Raw genomic sequence first — 21,855 nt, forward strand, 5'->3', positions numbered from 1 at the left:
GCATTAGAATTATTATACTTTCATTACAGAATATGCGATAGTCGTCATATGGTAGTATACAAAAAATGACAGATATCATGTCACAGACAAAAATCAAAAGTTCAATCATAGAGCCTCTCGATAACGAACGACCAATTCCATTCTTCCCCGATCAAACCCATCATCCATAAAAAGCGTGACTAACGAAAAATATTAAAAACACTGCTTCGAGATAACGAGCACAGGGTCAGAGCTAAATTCCTTGCAAAACGACGTCCAGGAATTGATCAACGTGCGAGTGAGTGAAAAATTGAAACGGTGAATTTATCCCTGTGGTTGTGGACCTTTCGCAAGATCCGGCAACGTTACGACTGATAATTTATCCCTGACGTCAGTTCTCATAAGCGCCCTACCCTGAGCCAACGCGAGAAACTTCCAAGGAAATGTTGGGAAAGGTTCGTTCCGTCTGATGTCATCCATAATCGCTTCAATTTCGGAAATTACAATTCTCGATACAAGTGACACAGACGTAGATCAAAAAGTACTTATACGGTCGACTATGCCTATATTACTAAACTACCACACTACTGTAGACTACTATAAATAAATATTTGCATATGTAAAATATTAGATACAGTAAAATTGGGTAAAAATATGAGAAAAGGTTACAAGTATTAGACTGAAGTAAAAATATTAAAGATACAATAGAACTCTGAAATTTGCCAACAAATATAGTGGGTAGATAGGTGTTGCAATGGTAATATACCGTTTGCTATTTCTAGAAAGAATTTCAAAAGAGCAATATGAGAGGCAAAAAGATGGAATCCCCGACGAAAAACGATAGGAATAAGTTTAACCTTAGATACATCGATAAGGATTTGCATCACAGAAGACGCCTGATCATTATGATGAGTTATACCGGCAGGCATTAGAAAAACAAGCGTTACGTCATACGAGGAAGGCTTCTTGGTTATTTTCGCGCGGCGTACACAGTATCTGTTTTCATATGGTGACGTGGATGTAACTTATTCTATCGTAAGATGGTTTTCGGTGCTGATGCACGAAATTTGCATCGTCGATACTTAAATACGTGCGTCCGATTCATAAGAATCTTTTTTCTTTCGTTTTTCCTTTCCTACTCCTTATTATTTTTTACTCCCACGGCGTTCCATCGATTCGATCGATCCACGGATCAAAAGCGAAAGTCGGCAACGACCTTTACTATGACCATCACAAAAAATTGCGGGTCGGTGATTCAGTTCATCCGACATGCGCGTACCTTGCTACCAATGGCAGCACCTTTTCCCACTTGGCATAACTCATGCTTTGTTTTCGTGTCATACAACCACTTCGCATCGCATTCCAATTGTCATTTTATGCTAACACGTTTCAATGCGGTATGACAAAAGTACCAACTAATTTAATTACACCCGTGATTTAATTAGCCGCTTTCAATTCCAGAATAACTGCAACGGTTATCGCTGACTTTATATGCTTTTCTTCCTGATTTAAAATAAACGATAAATTAAAGAAGTAATATAATATGGAAAAAGTTGATGTACTTCTATCTACTACTGATAGCAAAAAAAGAAAACCACTCGTTGAACTATGAAGAAAGAAGATTAATTATTGAATCAAGGATATTTATACGTCGAACATCCTTCGTCTTCAGCTTTATCTTTCGAAGATAATGCAACAATGCAACACGTAAACTCTAGATTATAACTAGTGAAGAGGCTAGTAAATCACGTGTCGTTCAATTGTCGTTTTAATTTTAAAATTAGAAGAATACAACGCTATAATCATTCGTTTATAATTTGCCAGAACATAGTGTAAACTAGCAATAATGGTTGCAAATATAATCAGTATTATGATCATCGATTACGAAATCGTTGCTTTAATCGACTTGAAAGAATAATATCTCGTACAAGAACGTGTTAATATTCATTAAATACCAGGATTGTAGTACCATAAACATTCATTAGAAGTCGATCAATTTCCTCATCGGCATAAAGAAATATCATTGCAACAGTGATAAAGAATAAAGAAATTTTTCGTATAATTCATTCAAGTCTTTATTTATAATAGGTACGTCAATGACAACAAGCAAAAAATTGTTTCTCGCTATATGTTCTAAGAAATATTGCAATTCTCATAGATAAATAAGATAGCGAAATAAATAATAAAACATATTGCCGATACGCCTTTAATTCTCCATTAATTTATGCGTTTTAATGAATTCATACGGTATTGCTACAAATCGATCAAAATTATCGACTATTTATAAACAGTAGTTGCCGTGTACCCAATGAACCAGAAAATTACTAAAAAGTTCCCCATAGATAAACGCAATGAAAGAAACGATTTAAAGCCTAACCGGACCACAAAACAGAAACATCAGCGTACAACGTTCACCGATTGCAAAACCGTTAGCTCGCTCAACCTTAAAAATAAATGCACCTCGGCCACGGTCTAAGCGCCTGCATCTTCCATCATAAAACGTGTGCAGCGAGCTACGAGTTTCCTGCGAAACACCCGTAGTACTACGTCCATCGCATCAGCCTCGAAACGTTACGCAAGTGACGTCGAACAAGTGCAATCAGTTCCAGTAAACCGAGCTGCACCTTGGATGCCGTTCGAATCATCCGCAGCTTATCTAAAGGGGGCACGGAATCATCGTTCATCTGGCCACTATCTTTCGTGACGGCACGCGTATTCTGTGATTCCTTTGTTTCGAACCGGCTGATTTATCCGCGATCCTTCGTCATCGACCGTTCTTACTAATGGCGCAACCGCGTAATCACGGTTCCACGTGCAGCCTGCACCTGAATGTGAGTAACGAACGTCTGCTGGGTAACCGGGCATGTAGGAATCTAGAAACGACCGGCTCGAGGAACACGGGAAAGGACAAATCTGGTATTCGTTGGTATTCGTCCGACGAGAGGGGATTGAGATAGTTTCCAGGTACTCGAAAATCGTTTTATGGTTTTAGAATCTTTTAGATTTATGCTCAAAACATTACCTGTAGTATGTAAGGTCCACTTAAAAGTGGTAGATGGATTTACGAGTGAAAATGTATGTGTAATATTAATACGACTGCTATACGAGATTTAAATTTTATCTATGTGTCACAATATTTTATAGAGATCTAGCACGCGTTATTCAAAGTTTTTTAGTCGATGGTATTGGTTTTATTGTAGCTATTCTAGAATCTCTGATTACGAAAGAATAGTAATCGTATCGAATTGTCTGCACTTTGGTATCTAATTTCATATTATTTTCCATCTAATTTACTTTAATTTGCGATGTCTATTTTAGAATCATGATAGGACCAATGTATACTTAATCGAATTGCGTTAAAACCGAATTATAGAATTACAGTCCTTGGAGGATTGTTTTTGGTAATAATAGGCAACAAATTAAATTACAAATAGTCAATGCTGTTGATTAAGTGATTAGTTGTGATCCTTTAACAGAATCGAAATTAACGAGCAATTACACTCTCGCTGGAAAATGAGTAGATGCTCGAAAGCTTAAGGACTCCTCTTTTATTTATTTCAAGTAGAAGATTTGACATTGACAAATTATAAAATTGAAGGAATCGAGACGAAACGAAGGAAATATTTGCAATCATTCCCGCAGACATACTTCAATTCTCTTGACAAGCTTACTTTCAATTTGAAACACGTTCGTTCCTCTATTTATCCTCGGTCTATCTAAAGATATGGTCAACAGGATAAGTCTAGACAAAGTTCGTCTGGTTTTCGTCGATGTCTTTGGGTTCAAAGTCGACTCAAAAATCCACACAATATAAATATAGGACAAAAGAGACACTCGTCGCGATAATTCGAGTCTCCAAGCGAAGAGCCGAACAAACTCGACTCGTTGCTTAAAACTGCGTGGGTTGCATCAGCGCTTAACGCGGCAACTGAATACAGAATCTCGAACTGAAGGAAATTAATATCGCCCCGACGTTAACGACCATAAATGAGAATCGATAGCGTTCCCATTAGCAAGATTTTTAAAGAGTTCTTTTCATTAAGAGAAGACCTAAAGACAAAGATCAATTCTTTGTCTTTATATCTTGTTTTTCTTTTTTAAGAAAATGATGCTCCAAATCAATTACAAATATTAAGAACAACAAACTACGTATTTACCCGGCCATGTTGAGAATAGAAAAAGAAAGAAGAAGAAACAGAGAAGATGAGCGCACATCGCGATGATGCAAAGTTCACGTAGATAATTCCTGTTTGTTCCGAGATCAAGGAAATGTTAGATAATTATATCGGCTGTAGTAACATATTGCTGCGTGCTCCCTCGAACACAATGCCACGCGTGCAAATGAAAATGGTTCCATGAAAACTGATTCTATGGAAAATTCATTGTCACAGTACACCGAATCCGTGTTAACTTCACGTTACAACTTAGACGTCTCTATCTGTCTCAGTCAACGAATTTATATTTACCGTGGCCTTTGAAAAAACTTATTCGAGATGCATAAACGAGGAATTAAATACGACAGCTATCCGAAGGAATTCATTACGGGAAAAGACGAATTTGTCAAAAATTGTTCTCGTGACACTAAAAACTCGTGAAAAGATCTAAACCCAATTCTCTAGTTAGATCTTTCTTAACTTTTACCTTGAATTTTCCGAGCGGTGTAATACATGATTAAAGGTATTCGTGTAAGTCGAAATAAATTTTCATTGAAGATTCAGAATGCTTAATAAAAAGGAAATGGCCTCCCTTGCGTCTGTAGACCGTGCCCCAGACTCTGCCTTTACGATTAGTTCAACTGCTAGGCAACCTTTACGCGTCTGCTCATTGACTGGCTGCAAAGTAAGCGTTCGTGTTCTGACACCGCGGGAATTCAGGACTATGCCCCCGGTCAAATTTAGTCTTGCCGAAATCTTAGTCAGCGACTCGGTCACAGGCTTCTCGTGCGACCGTTTTACGACTACCATCTTTTTGTCTCTTTCTTCTCTCTTTCTCTCTCTCTCTCTCTCTCTGTTCCTCCTCAAATAGAGAAGGAAGCTTTTGTCGACCGAGCATAAACGTTATACGAGAATATGGGTTTATTCATAAAAGGGAACAGCCTGTCTGTCGGTGACACGAACGCCAAGATGGATATACGATAATAATGAAAATAATGATAATTTCTCCAATTTCTTAAATTATTTTTATTTTCCATAAGAAAATACGGATTTGAAAAGCAAGAGAGATTTTCTAAATTCTGTTCATTCTGAATTCTTTGTTATTTTATTACACTGTCAAAGAATTAAGCCCACCTATAGCATAAGGAATTTGAAATTACAAGTACCCGTTTAATAGATAGACTTATTAAATTTTTACCTGATTTTTTTCGATCAGAGGCACTTTTTGATTAACTATAGTAAGCTGATACGAGTAAATCACAAGTTGATACGTTCTATCCAAAGAAAACGTGACTATACTTTGACATTTCTGCTACACGTACAATGATAAAATTGAAGGTAAGAAGCTTCACTAACAGATAAACGATGTGTTCTTGGAAAGAGATACATGTTAATTAACTAGTTCACATTAACGTTAAAACGATAATTTCTCCTCTTTGATAGCAGAAAATAGAAATTTTTACATTCTTATTAATGTTGAAGATAATTGAGCACGTTATGAAGTCATGCTAACGTAAAAGTGCAAAGAGTGTTAATATTATACTAAGCGCACTGGTGAAACGGTTCTTAAATAATAATGACAACACGTCTGCGGAAACAAATTTGCTTTAAGCGTGAAACATTTCTCAGGCTATAAATAGATAGACGAAAACCTTTTACACGTAAAGACGAACTTAAGGCACAAACAAAACCGTGGAAAGTTACGTGGTTCTTCTTTTGGTCATAGGTACGATAAATTATTAAATTCTCAATATCTAATTGGAAGCTTCATATTTTACTAAAAACAATCATTCCTGGAATAATAAAATTACATTGAAAAACCAGACTCGTATGATAAATTTATACTATTATTTTACTATTAATCTGGTTATTATACGACTCGATTATTAAATAAATTCATAATGCATCGTTTCGTATTCACTTCGACTAACAATTAAATCGATATTACACGTGTAAAAGAAATCTCCATGAAAAAATGATCGTACGTAAATATTTCATTGCTTTTCTGAAACTTAGTCGATTCAATCTGAACACAGAGTTTAACTAAAAGGTTCATTGCTAAAGCGTTTCCTTACCTGCGCCATCTCAGCCAGAGTTTAAAAGCGCAAGCCAGATAACGGAAGTTTCCAGCTCGGTAATCGGAAATTTCGAAAACACTCCTGCCACAACTTTTGAACTAATTTAGAAATCGAGATACGTACGAGTCTCGTTATTGTTATTGCTTTAAACGTGCTTGACGAGATGACGAGATAATATTATTATCCTGACAATCAATTTGGAAAAAGCGTGCGTCAGTGTGGCAATCAACAACGTCACCTTCATTTCCATACGTAACGTCGATTCATCGATACGATTCTTTATCGACGGTAGATTGATGAAAACTTGTCAAACCACGTTCCTGTTTATACGACCAACAAAATTTCTATCGAATTAATTGATAACACGCTCGTTCCACCAATTGACGCATTGCGATACATACAAAGGAGAACAAGATATCGAGTCTGGAATCGTTTCAAAATATGATTAAGGTAGAACAGAAATATATCTTTGTACTAGGTCATGACACACGAAATTGTTCTTTTAGATTAAAATAAATATATATTAGATTAAAAAAATTTCGCTGTAAAAGTGTATTGAATTTTAGGTAGAAATCTAGATTGATATCATGCGCAGCTTTGGCCAGACAGAATGACTGATTATAAGATTATAAGATTACAAAATATAAAATTATAAGATAAGAGGACGATTCGTATTTCCTGCGAATATAAATTCATCGGAATATTGGCAAACAGGATATTAAAAAATTTCAAGCAAAAACACACGGAACGAACGAGCATAAATCGATATTCAATTCTATTTTCTGAACTATCCGAAACATTCAAACGAATATTTCATTTGTGACTAACAAATACAACATCGCAAAGAGCGGGTATATACATATCCATTTGAGGTGAATATTCCAGCAAAAAGAGGTTCCCAAGGAAATGGGCGGAAGAGCAAAGTGCAAATTTTATCGCAACAAAGGACAATAACTCCTTTCTAGCGAATGCATTCCTCGAGAACTGCACGATAGGGTCAGAGAAAATAGCAAACGTCCCTTTCGTTTTGTTAAAAAGAAAAGGTGAATGAAGAAAAATTTTGTCATAAAAAAAAACTCACGAATATCAGTTGACCGGTTGATAAGGTTGTTACGAAAAAACAAAGTAAAAAGAATAAAGTAAAGAAAGAAAGGAACAGCGACGACGCATTCGAGCTGATTACTCGTCGTAGCTTTAGATAAGATTTATACAAAAGACGGCCTTGGTAGGTTTGATTGGAAGGAACGAAGACAATGATCTATGAAATCATATCTAGATTATCGACGAGAAGCGTGAACAAGGAAAATACCATATTGAAATATATCAATTTCTTATGATACGTTTCATATTAATTACGAGCTTGTTGATGATAAAATGCGAAGGACGATAAAGATGCGGGAAATTATTCCGCGATTTAATTCACAGTTTTCGTTCGTTTCCCTGAGCTATGTCGTCACAGCGAAAACGAACAACCGCCGACGAATTTTCGTAACGGGAATTATCTTGTCAAGATAAAGCATATATATATATATCAATTTTTCACAACACACAAATGGTAGTTCAAGAAGCATCGAGATCGTCATGAAATAATTAGGAGATTCTTATTAAGAACAATACTATTGTATCAACTAAACAAGCAGAAACGAAGAAGTTAATTTTATTCCAAAAATATATGTACTTCAAGGCAAAAGATGTTTCGCAGATGAGAATTTTATACAGATAAAAGGCTATTCTAGTGGCTGCGGACTTTTTCATTATCAAATTTTTATCTGCTTCCGCTTTAAATAAATTAAAAGTCAATTTCGATTAAATAAACCGTCCAAGCGTTAAATAATTGTAATTTAGATAATCGAACCGTACTAGTTGTAATCTCTAGTCATAAAGAAGTTCGTAAAAATACCCAGTCTGTGGAATGGCTATTTCAATTAAATTTTATTCGACGACTTTATATGTATAGAGGAAAGTAGGCATTGAAATGCACACTAGTTACACGAGGCTTTTTAACGATAAATAGCGAAACTTCTTTCATAACACTTCTCGTTGTATAAATAAAGTTATTGCCTGCATTCTACTATAATTTTTTACTTAACAATTTTGTGATAAGTATTTTCAGCTAAGAAATTATTATGTAGCAGAAATGGATACTCAAGCATCAAATTGCCATTAGGATTAAACGAAGAACACAACATCGATAAGAAAAATTACAAACAAATAGAGTCCAAAGATCCAACAAAAGTATTCCAGAAACTTCCTTAACAGCACTGCCAAAAACGAAATCTCTTTTGAAGCAAGCAGGAAACGGTTCCTGGAAAGATCAGTTCATTTACAATAAAAAATGAAAAAATACGTATAAAAGAGACCGATGTGATAGAGTTACTGCGAACAAGTTCCCTAAGAAAGACCACAAACATCGAGTGGCCATTGAAACAAAGAGAGCTACCGTACAGAGGCTCGGTTATCAGCAGAAAACATTTTTCCTGGGTGTCGGGAACGATAACGTGGCCAGGCCACGTTCAGCACGAGTGAGAACAGTCGTGAGCGACTACAGGCAGCAGGAATCGTACACAGCTGCTGCCGGCCTGATTGTTCCTCCCGGTAGAACCGGCGATCGGTGTCACTGTGTCGAGCTGTGCTACCGGTGACGTCACTGCTCAACACCGTCAACAGCCATCCCCTCTACGATCCTCGTAACGCTATTCACGACACTTGCTTACTTACGACACTGAATAAGGAACGAACGCCAGAGATTAGCAGCTGGCAGATAATGTTGCAGCGTGTATGCGAAAACCGGCTTTTTCTCGGTCGGACAACGAGCCACGCGGTTTCGTTGTCCCTAAGTGAAGTTCAGCTCCAGTAAAAAGACGTAGATCACAGTAAACGAGATCAAACAATGAGTCAGTTGGCTAAGAGTACAACTACGACCAGTTTAATGCTAATGGGTTTCGATCAACTGTCTTGGATAAAATACAGCTGAAAACTGTGAGTCTTAGTTTTTTATCCGAGGTAGCAAATTTTTCATGCTTTTGAATTCTCTATATTTTGTATACGATTTTCAATAGGTTTTTGAAATTAGTTTTGTAAATTTGAAACGTTAAGTCAAAGGGTAGTCATTTGGCTAAGGAAGCAATTATAAGAACTGGAGAATGTGAATTATAAATTTATATATGGTTTATATATTGTGCTAAATTTACGATTAAAATATCAACTGAAGATTGGAGCAGAGCTTATTTACGGTCTTCTCAACGCAATAATAAAAATTCCCCCTATTCGAGTTCACGAATCAATCGACAGTTGTCAAAATTCTATCGGAGATAAAAATTTGAATCCATTCGCGAGCTCCGTTTGAACATGCGATCTATTTCAAATAAATCGTGACGTTAAAACGCTGACAATCATGAGTGACGCCAGATCAGTAATTTCTCACTTGGTCCACAGCCTTAACGCTCTTGTCAGCAGTTCTTCCTACTCTTCATGCGTCATTGTGCACGCATAACGTCACGGCCGCTCGTGGAAATTGACGCCACAGCTTTTATTCGGATTTTACGAGCTTGGAAACGAAGGACTGCACTGCGATACCGACCTTAAATTTATCAACTGTGTCACAATCATCGTGTAAATTCGTAAAACTGAACAGAGAACCATATCCGATGACATGCTCGAGAAGAAAACGTTCTTTCTGCTTCACGGTCTCGGATACGAAAGCTGAGAAGACAAGAGACACGGACGGTTTCGGGGAACGAACTTTCTTTTTGGCCTAATTGGAGAAATTAATCTTTTTTTAAAGTGGAACACTTTATAATAAATATTTTCCTTTCTAAGTGGATCACTATGCGAGTTCCATTATTGAAGTATTATTTATTTTGGGATAATAGGAGAAATTAAATGTTTTCGGAATAGTTGCGATATGAATATATGTATAAGTTATACAACGTATACGTTGTGAATAAGCAATATCTATTTCCGTAAATTGCAAACAATTTTCAGTATACTCTGAATCTGTAAAGACTTCAAGACCAAACAAAACTGCACAACATTTCTACAAATTCAGAGTAAAATACTCAATGTAACAACTGCATTTCGATGATTATAGTTTGCGATGGCTTCGGTATTTCCGTCTTTCTTCTCTTTTAGTGTTCCCCGTTGAAGGAAGGCATGTACCAAAAAGCAGGTCACGCAACGGCGATAACGGTAATCCGTGCAGTCGTGGTGTAACGGCGTTCACGTGGAAAAGCAAACGAAGAAAAGTGTTTTGCTCGCTTACCCGTAGAATCACGGCAAGACACGATTTATAATGACTGCGAACAGACTAATGACCGGCTGGGTTTACCTTCGAGTCATCGTAGCTATTGCGACGACGGCAATTCGGAAATCCCGAGCTAAATTGTCTCTTCTAACCGTAGTAGAATCGTATTAAATTAATCGTCAGATGAAAAATTCACGGTGAATTACGAACTTCAATACGTGGAAACTATTTTCTTCGTATAATAGATGCTTAACAGGTGCTTTAAAGAGATTGTGTTTGCTTCGAAACCAGAATATTGAAAATATATTGATATATGGATATGTAACTTCCAATGTAACGTAGCATTATATATAGATGCTTAATCTAAATTCTAGTTTCGCTTCGTGCATTTAATCCTAGTTTTTTAAGTTGTATAGTTTCGCTTAATCTTAAAATGAAAGTATGTTATTAATACTTGCAAGTAATATCTTATTATCGAAGGAAATCAGAGTTACGAAATTTTGATTTTTGCGATATCCAAAATCTCTGACCTAAACAAATACAAATCTTAAGTTAATTTTTGCAATCGCACCAGATAAGCCCTATTAAAAATGTAACAAAACCGATATATGATTACTATCCACTCAACTACCTAAAGCCTGGCTCTATCCCTCTTCACCTCGGATAAAAAATATCAAACAAAGAAAGTTTATCGTTCAACCAGAGCTTACTCATTCATCGACTATGCCGTTATATATGTCGTTGTTCATCGAAACGACCACACAAACCTAAACTCACAGACATCCACGTATATATGCATGTACAAAACCTATTCGCATACCCACGTACATATATGCATAAGAGAGTACTCGATCCAGTTCGTGGCGCGTTATCGAAAGGCGAGAGTGTCAACGTTCACCCGCGCGAAAGTGAAAATCTGGGGCTGCCGGTCGTAGCACGAGCGAGAGATACTACTACGTTTGTCGACTGTGTCGAGGCGGGCGGGAAAAGGCCGGCCCGCGGCGGTATCTAGGCTGCGACCCGGTTCGCGATATCATTTAGGTCATTGTGTTCAACCGGGTCCAGCAAAACCGGGTAAACGCTGCCCAATGGCGGCGCACGACGCGCCACGCTGATCCTGCTCTCTGGCGCACACCTTTTCGACGCATGTGCGCGTAGTACGGTGTGAAGAAACGCGACTACTATATCGCTCTCTGCTCGCCGGCCGGGCTTCTCTTTATACACGGCGTGCGCGCGCTCGTTATATCACAGGCGACGTTGCGTAAAATGTACGCTGGCACACGCTCGACTCTTCTGTTACTCGGAGAGTATGTGGCCGCCTTTCGCCCCTCTCCTGGCCCCCTTTTAAACCTATCCCCCCGTTCCGCCGTGCGTTCTGCCCTCCTACGACTCCACTGCTACCTCCTTGTTCCGTCTCTTTACACGCGCCTTAACCAGCACCGCGTGAACGCGAACACGTTCCGAGCTTCTTGTTCTACGTAGCGAAAGTTTGTTTTCATTTTTAGTCTCCCTCCACCAAAACCGGTGGCCGACCGGCCCGCCATCGCCACCTGACTTTTCATCTGGCGTGCGCGCACATCAATACGCAGACTGATAGCGAACCGTAAGTGACTCTGTGATTGAGAGGATCAAGAATTCGAAAAAATAGGTGGGGACTGTATCTTTTACAATTGGTTCTCACTTGGAAATCGATAGAATAGTTTAAACAAGAAATCTTTCCCAATTGAGGCAAAACGATATCCGAGAGCAGATCGCATCGTCCCACGTGTTTCGAAACCTCTATAGATACCCACACGCGAGCGCCTTATTTTACAACAGAAAGGTGTAATCAGTATGTTTGTATTGATTATTCAATCAGTGGTCAGATCATCCAACTAATAATTGCTTATTTTATCTCCAGCGTGTAAATAATTGAACACGCTTTATCTCGGCCGTAGGAGTGACTTATTCAGCTGTCTCGTTAAATCATCCAAGTCCCCATATTCAATTAGGTATTTGATAGTGTATGACATGGAATCGGTGATACGAAAGACCACCTATCTTCTGCCACATAGATGGAAGCGCGGTACACTGGAAAGTCATAAAGTAGCAAAAAATAAGAACAGCATAACGAGCACGTTCAATCGACGCCTTTATGCGGGAGAACTCTTCCTCCCGTTTTCCCAATACACCATCGCATTCGTGAGAGCCGACAGGATGTATGTATTGCACGCGCGTTTGCCACAGGGACGAACAGAACACGATACCTTTCCTGTGAATCTCGCGCGCGTGGAACGCAGCACGCGTTCGTGTGCACGATCGGTACCTTCTCGACCTACTTCTCTGAGAAAGGCCCGACCTCGCTTTTCTCTCTGTGCAGCAGATACGCGCCACTTTTCCTCGCGTCCTCGTGCGTCCTATGCAGTATGGCACGCGCATCAACTTTTCGTGCCCTGGCCATTCGTTCGCCAGGGCCAGCACTATCGAAGCATGCAATGTCACACTTCTCGATGATGACGAAAATACGCTATACAGATTCAGATGATATTATATTCTACTATTTGAATTTGTTCTTTAAGAATTAAATTAGAATTCAAATTAGAATCAGGATAATTTAATGTTTATTCGATTCGTACATAGATGTCTATTGCTTGATTTAAAATAACGGGTTAAAAGGATTAGATAATAAAGGTAAATACTACTTTGTGACGATCTACATTGTGTTATACCACGCATAGTGCTCTTCTTACGCGGTACTATTGACAGAAACTGTTAGAAAGTCTCAGAGGACTTGGGTGATGCATATTCAACCATATATTAGCTCGGCGTGTGCAAGGTTGCATTATCGATCATAATTTACGACGCGTGCTGCATTGTTACGTCAGTGCAGCTCGTTTACGGCCAATATTATCAGGTGGGAGCGAAGACGCATAAACTTACACGCGTTATGCCTACGATCAGCTGATTTCGCACTTCGTGTCAATTTCGTAACAAGCAAACAATCGTTCCAAGTATCTAAAGAGAAAAAACTCCTGGTGCATCTGAAACGTCAACTTTTACCACAACAATTAAAATGTTATCCATCCAAATAACTCCGGGTGTCGGATTCGAAAATCAAGGACGGCAGTTTGGCACGGATTTCAAGCGGCATGCTGATTTACTTTCACGCGGACAATGAAATTTCGTTCACGGCCAATACGCTGTTTAAATAACAGTAGAGAGTGTCGGCGCATATCGAGGAGCGTGGGCAAAGTAGCAACGATTACTCGGATGGTATTGAAGAACCATGATTCCGGGTAATCATACCGGCACGCGCGTTCTATTTTGCAATTCCATACCGTCACGTCGGCGTGTGCAACTTATTAAAAGTCGACACGTCTCGCGCGTACTACGCGCCCATTTCGAGGGGAACCTTGTGAGCGATCGTACGCGATGCATAAGTATTGCACCGGGTGGCATGGAGTTGTTCTAATATCCAAGGTAATTGTACTCAGACGTGCTAATGATTGCGACACAGTCGCAATCGCCGTAAACCAAATCAGAAGGAGCGTAAGAGGGAGGGGGAAAGCAGGTAGAAAGACATTTGTATAGTACGCGCCGGACAGAGAGAAGGCGTTGCATTGTAAACTCTATGACCGACTTTATAAGCGATCGGCTAGGATACAGTGCCTCCAACGGTCGATCGGCGCAACTAACCGCCATGTTGTTTCCAAACCCGAAATCAAGTTCGCACCACTCTTTACAAAGAGAAAGGTAAACGCTGATCGCTACCTCGTCCGAAATTATGACATAACTTTGGTTTCGCTGTGTTTTTTTGTGGAAAGGGAATTGAACGTTCGTAAAAAGAGAATGGAATTTTTCTTTTTTCTTTTCCTCTTTCCACTTAATGGTAGATTCTTAACCATTCAGTCCACGTAACAACTAATAGCATCGATTTTACTCCTAGTTTCGATACTGATCTGCATTTTAGCGCTCTTATGCATATTCGATTTTCGCTGGTGAAACGATGTTAAACAGATGTTCGTTTTCCGTGCCAACCTTTCCTAAGATCGACTGTTATTCTGCACTCGGTAATAAATACGAGGCAAGAATATATAGATCTCAAAAGAGTTACATAAATTAAGATAAAGAATCTAAAACGGAGAAGCGAGTACTTTAAAATCTGCTATTATCAAACTAATGATTTCTATTATAAATTCTGTATTCTACCGAACCTTAAGATTAATTTTTTTCATTTAAAAATATAAAAATAATTTATATCACGTATAATTCTGCTACGATTGCAAAGTTATAATGCAGTATGTATCGTTTCTAGTTTCGAATTGTCGAATAGGACCTATGGACAGCTACAGCGACGGAGGCCGGACAGCCGGCCTATGACTATAAGTTAATACTTATGTAGAGTGACCATCCGTGATCCATCTTGCGTAACCTATTTACCGGCAAAGTGGTACAAGCACATATGACATAATCCCGTGCAACAGAGCACGCACTGTGCACTTTACATTCCGGCCTGTTCGAATACTATTTTAAATAGCCCATACTGCGATTGTGCGCCTGCGCGGCAGCTCGAGCCGGCACGCCGCGCCGCAACAGTGCGCGACGTTTAGCAAATTAAAAATACGCGAAGAAAATCAGCCCGTGAAACAAGATGATACAATTTTGCCATTATTATATATCCCATGGAACCTTTCTTTTACGCCCCACTTGTTTATTTTAAACATACTTTTGTTTCCAACATACTTTTAAAACTATGCAACAAGATCTTTGAGAATCTTGAAGAACTTAACTTCATATTCTGATATCGATTATGTGGAACTTAACTTTATTCTTAAATCTAACGACTATAGTTTTTCAGTCTAAATAGTATTTGGACACTTAATTCCATCTACTTCACACTCGGTAAGCTATTTTTATAAACTATTTAAAAAAACGTACAATTTATGTTTGAAACCAGCTTTATGTATGTAGATCTTAATCGAACCTGCAAAACCTCTCTCGACTAAACTGTAAACAACCAGAATATTCGAAACGTGGCGGATAAAAATACTATATACTCAATCAAACTCCTTTTACAATCAGTTTCCCTCGGTCGAGTTCGTAACCTCGAATCGAACGAGCACGCGACGAAAAGAGGCGAGGTTAGAGAGATCGAGAGAGATTGACCACCTGCTGCTGAGCGTGGCCCGAACAACTAGAGCAATGAATTATAACCTCGGATCTCATCGAGCTATCGGCAGCTGTTGGACGGACGTTTCTTCTGTATGGCAGAAAAATTAAAACGTTCTGGATTCCCCGGCGCATACAGCGATTGGTAAGCAAATATAAGAGAAGAAAAGCAAGAATGCATCGAAACTAACATGCGTATTTCCAAAAGCGTCAGTGGCTACAAGATAACACGAACGATCGCGTGGAATGAAGGAAACACCCGCGTAACTACGTCAGACTGCTAGACAAGCCTGTACGCATACCGACATTTGTTTACATCGCGAACGGTTGTGCGGATGCGCCTCTATGTATGTATGTATATAGAGTCGGGCCAGTTAGGTCTGGTAAGCCTGTGCCGGGATATCTATCTTTGGATCCACGCACGAAGTGCGCGCACACACTGGCCATCTCTTACTCAATCGTCTCACGCCTGTGCCGGTGACCAGTGACACCGTTAAACGCGACCATTATTTCGAATGCGCCCCGCAGGTCGGATATTTCCGTGGTGACCGTAGATAGACCCGATGGATCGCACCGTTAACGGCGAAACGCACTCCCGCAGTAGAACGTATTACCACGTATCCAATGTTGTGCTATCTTTTCGTCGCAGTGAAATGCACGCGTCAGTGATTCTCAACTTTTGTCGGTTACGGTTGTTTTGTCATGTTGGTTGAAGAGTGATTATGTTGGACAATTTGACAGAAGAGTGAGCGAGTTTGACGATTGTGACCGCGATAAGAGATACGACGAAATAGCTGCGAGGATTTGTAAGGAGGCGATTTTATTGCGCGATCATGTCGGTTTGATAGGGTACTTGGAATCCAGATAGAGAAAGATGTGCTAGAATAATAGCAAAATCAAAATATGAACACTATCTTTGAGGTGGATTTATATATATATAAATGTTTATTGAAAATATAATAAAACTTGATATAAAAAATAAATTACCTTCTAAGTTGATACTTTTAGGGATTCATAGCATGTAAATTCTAGGAAGCATTTAGTTAAATACGTAAGATGCATGTTTAATTAATTGCCGATTATTTGTAGTAGTATAACTCTGAGCAAGTAAAGCCTTATAAATATTCCGATAAATGTCACACTACGCTAATTTCTTCCTCTTTCTATGAAATTGTAAACGATGGTAAAATCTAATATTTCTTAATTAATGAAAATTTCTAATTAATGAGCAAATCAATTGTTAAATTTTAGAATTCCTTATAATTCTTTAAATGAATAGTGAGTACAGCCATGAACAATAATTTGAAAAAAATAGGGACTGCAACGAAGTTGACGGTCGAGCGCCATGGCTATTGACATATTGTCAGGGCTAACAGAAGGCACGTCGACCGGTGAGGTGTCGAATCGCGAAGTGGACGTTACGAAACTGCATATGCAAGATGTTTGCTAAAGCAGAGGTACACGATAGTCGGCAGAACGCACGGAAGCTTTAAAATTACCACTTACGCGTACTTGCGCTAACAGATAAACGCCGTCCAGTATTTACCGATTCACGGTTCGGTAAATACTTCGACGTCACTAAAAGTCAGCCATGTACGCTCGCTTATGTGTTGCATGTATAAACAGGTAACGATGTGGGGAAGTACTTACGTCAGAGTACTACATCGGTGGATTAATTATGGCGATTAAAGATTACAGATGATCACGGTGAATTAAGGAAGACAGGAACACGAAAAACACGCTCTGTTACGTATATCTCATCGCGGATACGATGATTAAAAATAATCATAATTGCGATCGAGAAGATTAAGATGAATCTCTGAAGTTTACTACTATCACGTGCCGGCGATAATGTGTTCGTTGAAACCAAGACCTGAACGATTTTCATTCAGAATTTATGCTTTCGTTGATGTTAAGGAGTATTAACGTAAGAAAAAGTTCCCTTTTTTTAAACTTCAGTTCTCTCTTGAATGTAGTAATAATTGCCCTATATGTATGTATTTCAAATAAGAATAAACGTGTGTTGAAAGGTTTATTTTTTTATTTAACCCTATAATGAGTCTCCCCTTCTGCTACCGCTTCATATTTTCCATTGTCAGAATTTTTCCATTGTCGAAATCATCAAGAGATATGTAAATTTAAAAAATTTTGATTTAATAAATTACCAATTTAATCAAAATTAATTAATTACATAAATAAGTTATAGTACAATAAAATTATCATTTAGTACCCAAACCGAAATATAAAATTTTCTAGCGTAATTTTGTTTATGAATTCTCTATCGTAATACACATACCCTTAAATGTATACAAATTTGACAAATAAAAACCAACTATTCCTCGAAGAATTTTAAGTGTCAGTCTTTCATTCTAAACATCTACTGGAAACATGTCTTTAGCCTACGTGACATCGTTGTTAAGTAAAAACGCGACAATTTGACCATTTGCCACCGCAGTAAGGCAGGCCGATTTTCCGGTGAACTCGTGCAAAACAGACATAACTACATATTGCGGGGCGCAAAAATATCGGAACCGGACACTTCGGTCTGACCAGATCCGGTTTATTTTTTCCCCCGAGTGGAGCATGAGCGCTCGCGAGCGCGCAGCAAAGTTTCCACGAAATGAAACCGTGGTCACGCCTGAGCTACCTAACGGAGGTAGAAAGATATTGCGCTAATGCGTTCCACGTGGGGTCACCGGTAGCCGGTGCACGGGCCAGTACTACCGTACTGGCTTCGCGCATAAAACCGACCTCTCCCGCATCTACGTACATACATACATACGCGCGAAAGAGCCTCGCTGTACGGACAAGCAAGCTAGAGAACGCCAGTGCCTCTCATTACGAATCTAACCGCGCCCACGTAGCGGTATCGAGGCTGCGTATACTTCTCTGCCACGCCTGACCGACCGTAATAGCGCTATCCCTCGTTTTATGGGGTATTTATTACGTTGCGCTCGCTACGCTTTTCTACGAATCTGCAAAAAACTCTTGCGGCTCTCGGCAACTGTATACGCGAGTATACGCGCGTGTGCGCGGCCACTTCGCGGATTCTATCTGGCCGTAACTCGAGAAAGGCGTGTCGAAAATCGACGGACTGGCATCGGTCTCGTGTATCGTGTGACTCCAATATCGGGCGGCGGATGCGCCTCGAGACGCAGGCATTTCCTTCTGTTAACCCATTCGTTAACCTGTTATTCGTTCGCTGGAAATCATACTCCCCTTCCATCGGTTCCCCTACCCATTTACGATCAGACATTGTTTTACTCTCGAATATTCTCGATTACCGATCCGCTAGATCGACGACAATCGGAGAAACGAATTCCATTGTGCGTGGCAGTTATGCTTCACAACGCGGCATTCGTGTCCAGATAGAGGTAACGTGTTTGCCTCTTCTAAACCTGTCTCTATCCCGCACGCGGACAAGGGGAGTGAAGTGACCCTGCTCATGCGCGTCGCGTAAATAGGAGAGCCACTGTACAGTCTGCACGCGGAACGAGGTCACGAAAATTAAATTTTCTGATTAACGGCACGCACGCACACACCCACCCGGTAACAGCCGGCTGTCACATCGTCACGTGCCATTCCGTCTTTCCTCTCTTACCTTTTCTTTGATTTCGCCCAGCTGTCAAAGATCTATCGTCTGTACCTTAAGAATAAACGCAACATCGTGGCAATTCGTCATAGTATGTCATCGGTACTGTCGATGGCGTGTTATCGCGCGCGAGAATACGTTTTTCTCGCTCTCTGAAAACATCGCGAACATCGCGTTCGGCGGAACAGCCTGGCTATGCGCATGCGCGCTCGCCGAGTTTGATGCGCGCTAACCTGTGCTCCGATGCAACGAGACCCGGCGGCGGTACGGATGACGTATCAAACCTCGTTATGCCTAACGTGCCCCGCCAATGCTTTGTGCGTTTTTTCTTTAAACGTATGTATATACGGCGTATATATGTTTGTAACATATGAGTATGTGATATACAGTAATACACAGCACTACCGAGAATGAAAAAGGAATGTACTATACATACATGTAAATAAGAGCGAAACTTTGACCTATTCCTCCCTTTCCAATATCAATTCTCATTGAATCAATTTCATATTGAACATAAAATTTGGCAGTTAGTGATAGAAATCTGATAATTAGAAATTTGATCTAGAAATATAAAATTATTTAATTCGATTATTCGAAAATAAAATTTACCAAATTATTGTCACTTCAAAATAAATAAACTACCCAATAAACTTATCGTCAGAGATTACAAGAAAGCGAACTTAAAAGTAACTAGCGTCACATCCGCCATCCGAGAGTTACTCCAATACGGGTTTTGAAAACTCTGGAAAGATGTACTATTTACCCGAAATACGTAAAATTAAATAGAAGAAATAAGGGAAAGTAGAACAAAATGGGTATTCCCAAACTCACTCACCTCTTGGCCGTTCGGTACAATTATCACGTCTACTTCGTCGAGATGCTCGCGATGTTGCGTGACCTCTGCGTGAATTTCCCGTCCGTTGTACGTAAGATAGACCTTCTGGCCGGGCACGAGATGCGCGCTGGTGACAGAGCCGAAACCAGGCCCGATCAAATCGCGATCAGAGTATTCGGTGCTGGGACTCGGCGGACGGCCGCCGGGAACGGAATCGAAGCGCACGGAGTAGCGAGTCTTCGGTGTAATGCTGAGGCCTGACTCGGACGCGGCTGACGCCGGCGTTTTTACGGCGTGAATGACGCCACTGTAGTATTTCCCGTCCTCGCCGGGAGCACACACTCTGGTGCCGATTATGCTACGTTTCGCCAGCCTCTTGCCCGTCGACATTATTCGTGATTATCTATGGTTAAACGATCTCGGCTCTCGTTTCGATCACTTCGATAAATCGATTGAAACGTTCAACGAGGATTCTAACACACTGATATACTTCACAACAAAATACCATGTATCGAATCGTTCTCGAAAGTATCTCGCGCGAATTTGCCTCTCGTATAGATCATTTGCACCGTGGTTAAATACTCACTCTTTGACTACCGTTCGCGAAACTCACGTTAAAAAACGTACGTAGATGCAGCGCACGAACCGGAAACAAATTCGGATCACACTAGAGAAGAAATAATGTCACGCGCGACTCAACAGTTCGACACTTTCCATAAGAGATGATCGAAACACGATTGATATATTATGTTTATGATTCGAATGAATATTTGGAAAAACACTCCCGGAAACTAGAACACCAGTTTTACTCGTCGTGTGTAGCTTCAACTCTTTTTTTTTTCCTTTCTTTCTTCCTACGTCTCCGAAACTCCGTACTGCGACACGTTGCTTTAGGTCATCGTTCCGTGATAACTCGCCGAGGACAGATTGGGCAGTTTTGCGTGAAATTGCAATCGCGATAGCAAATGCGATCCTAAACCGAGGAAGGACGCGGTGGCCTTCGCGGCCTGAACACAGAACTCAACGTATCAACAAAACGGCGTGCACCGTTGCCTGTATTCGTCACGCCGTCCGCATGTTCGAGGCACTTCGTGGTCGATTTGTGATAATACTTTGGAGTGCACGCGGTAGATAGCATAATATATGACTGACGCTTGCCGGTGAGTAGAAATCCGGCGTTGTACGGTAACTTGAACGAGCAAGCGGTACACGATTCAATGGTATACGGGCAGGAGTAGGACTCGCGGTACCCGACATGTGACGCACAGCTGAGCGACCGAGGGACTGAGGACAGACTACCAAGCGGCTTTCACTGCGCCGGCCGGCCGCCCGCCCGCCCGGGAAAAACAGCTGATAGATAACAACAAACCCACGTGATTCGGCCTCGAGCACCGATTGGTCGCGCTCGCTGACCTACTTACTCTCATTGGCCGTCCGCCCGGACAACGAGAAGAACGGGAAAAAATCGCAGACTAGAACCCTAGCCAAAGCATTTCGCTCATCAAGACCTTCCACTTTCTCAGCCCTCTCCTCTTTTCGTACGCCTGTACTCGGCGTCCCTTCTGGCGTCCCTCTTTTCTATGCGCAAAGTACGTCGATTACATACAGGCTCATATGAAATCTTACACACCATCGACTTACTTTGTCAAATTAACCTAAAAGTATTCATGGAAATATCGATTTTGCATAGGTTTTATAAACGACAGTTTTGTAATCAGCTGGTACTTAAATACACAAAGCAGTCATTTTGTCATCAGCTGAGAACGCCTGTGACGAAATCGGAGCGAGTGATCAGTCTGCCGATAGGTACAAAAGCCCGCGTCAAA

General features: G+C 40.2%; 1 protein-coding gene and 1 long non-coding RNA gene across 5 annotated transcripts in view; one reads left to right on the plus strand and one right to left on the minus strand.

Moving 5' to 3' along the window:
* The window catches only part of LOC100648355 (zinc finger protein 395), a 90,621-nt gene extending 69,297 nt beyond the window's left edge, over positions 1-21,324 (minus strand). Inside the window, exon 1 of one of the 2 annotated variants that reach the window (XM_020868648.2) lies at positions 20,030-21,324. In XM_020868648.2, coding sequence (XP_020724307.1) covers positions 20,030-20,419 — 390 coding nt within the window. In that variant the 5' untranslated portion in view covers positions 20,420-21,324. The remainder of the gene's footprint in view (positions 1-20,029) is intronic. The other variant, XM_003394680.4, reaches the window with a different exon arrangement.
* LOC110120354 lies at positions 6,719-17,637 on the plus strand. Of its 3 annotated transcripts, none has more exons than XR_007227810.1 (3): positions 6,719-9,190; positions 9,647-15,747; positions 15,811-17,637. It is a non-coding gene; the product is annotated as an uncharacterized LOC110120354 (long non-coding RNA). The 3 variants fall into 3 exon arrangements; XR_007227811.1 differs by having other exon boundaries at positions 9,647-15,335; positions 15,405-17,637; XR_002308983.2 differs by having other exon boundaries at positions 9,647-17,637.
* Positions 21,325-21,855: the final 531 nt, after the last annotated feature.

The sequence above is a fragment of the Bombus terrestris genome, chromosome 3 (assembly GCF_910591885.1).
Source record: "Bombus terrestris chromosome 3, iyBomTerr1.2, whole genome shotgun sequence".
Classification (NCBI taxonomy): Eukaryota; Metazoa; Arthropoda; class Insecta; order Hymenoptera; family Apidae; genus Bombus; species Bombus terrestris.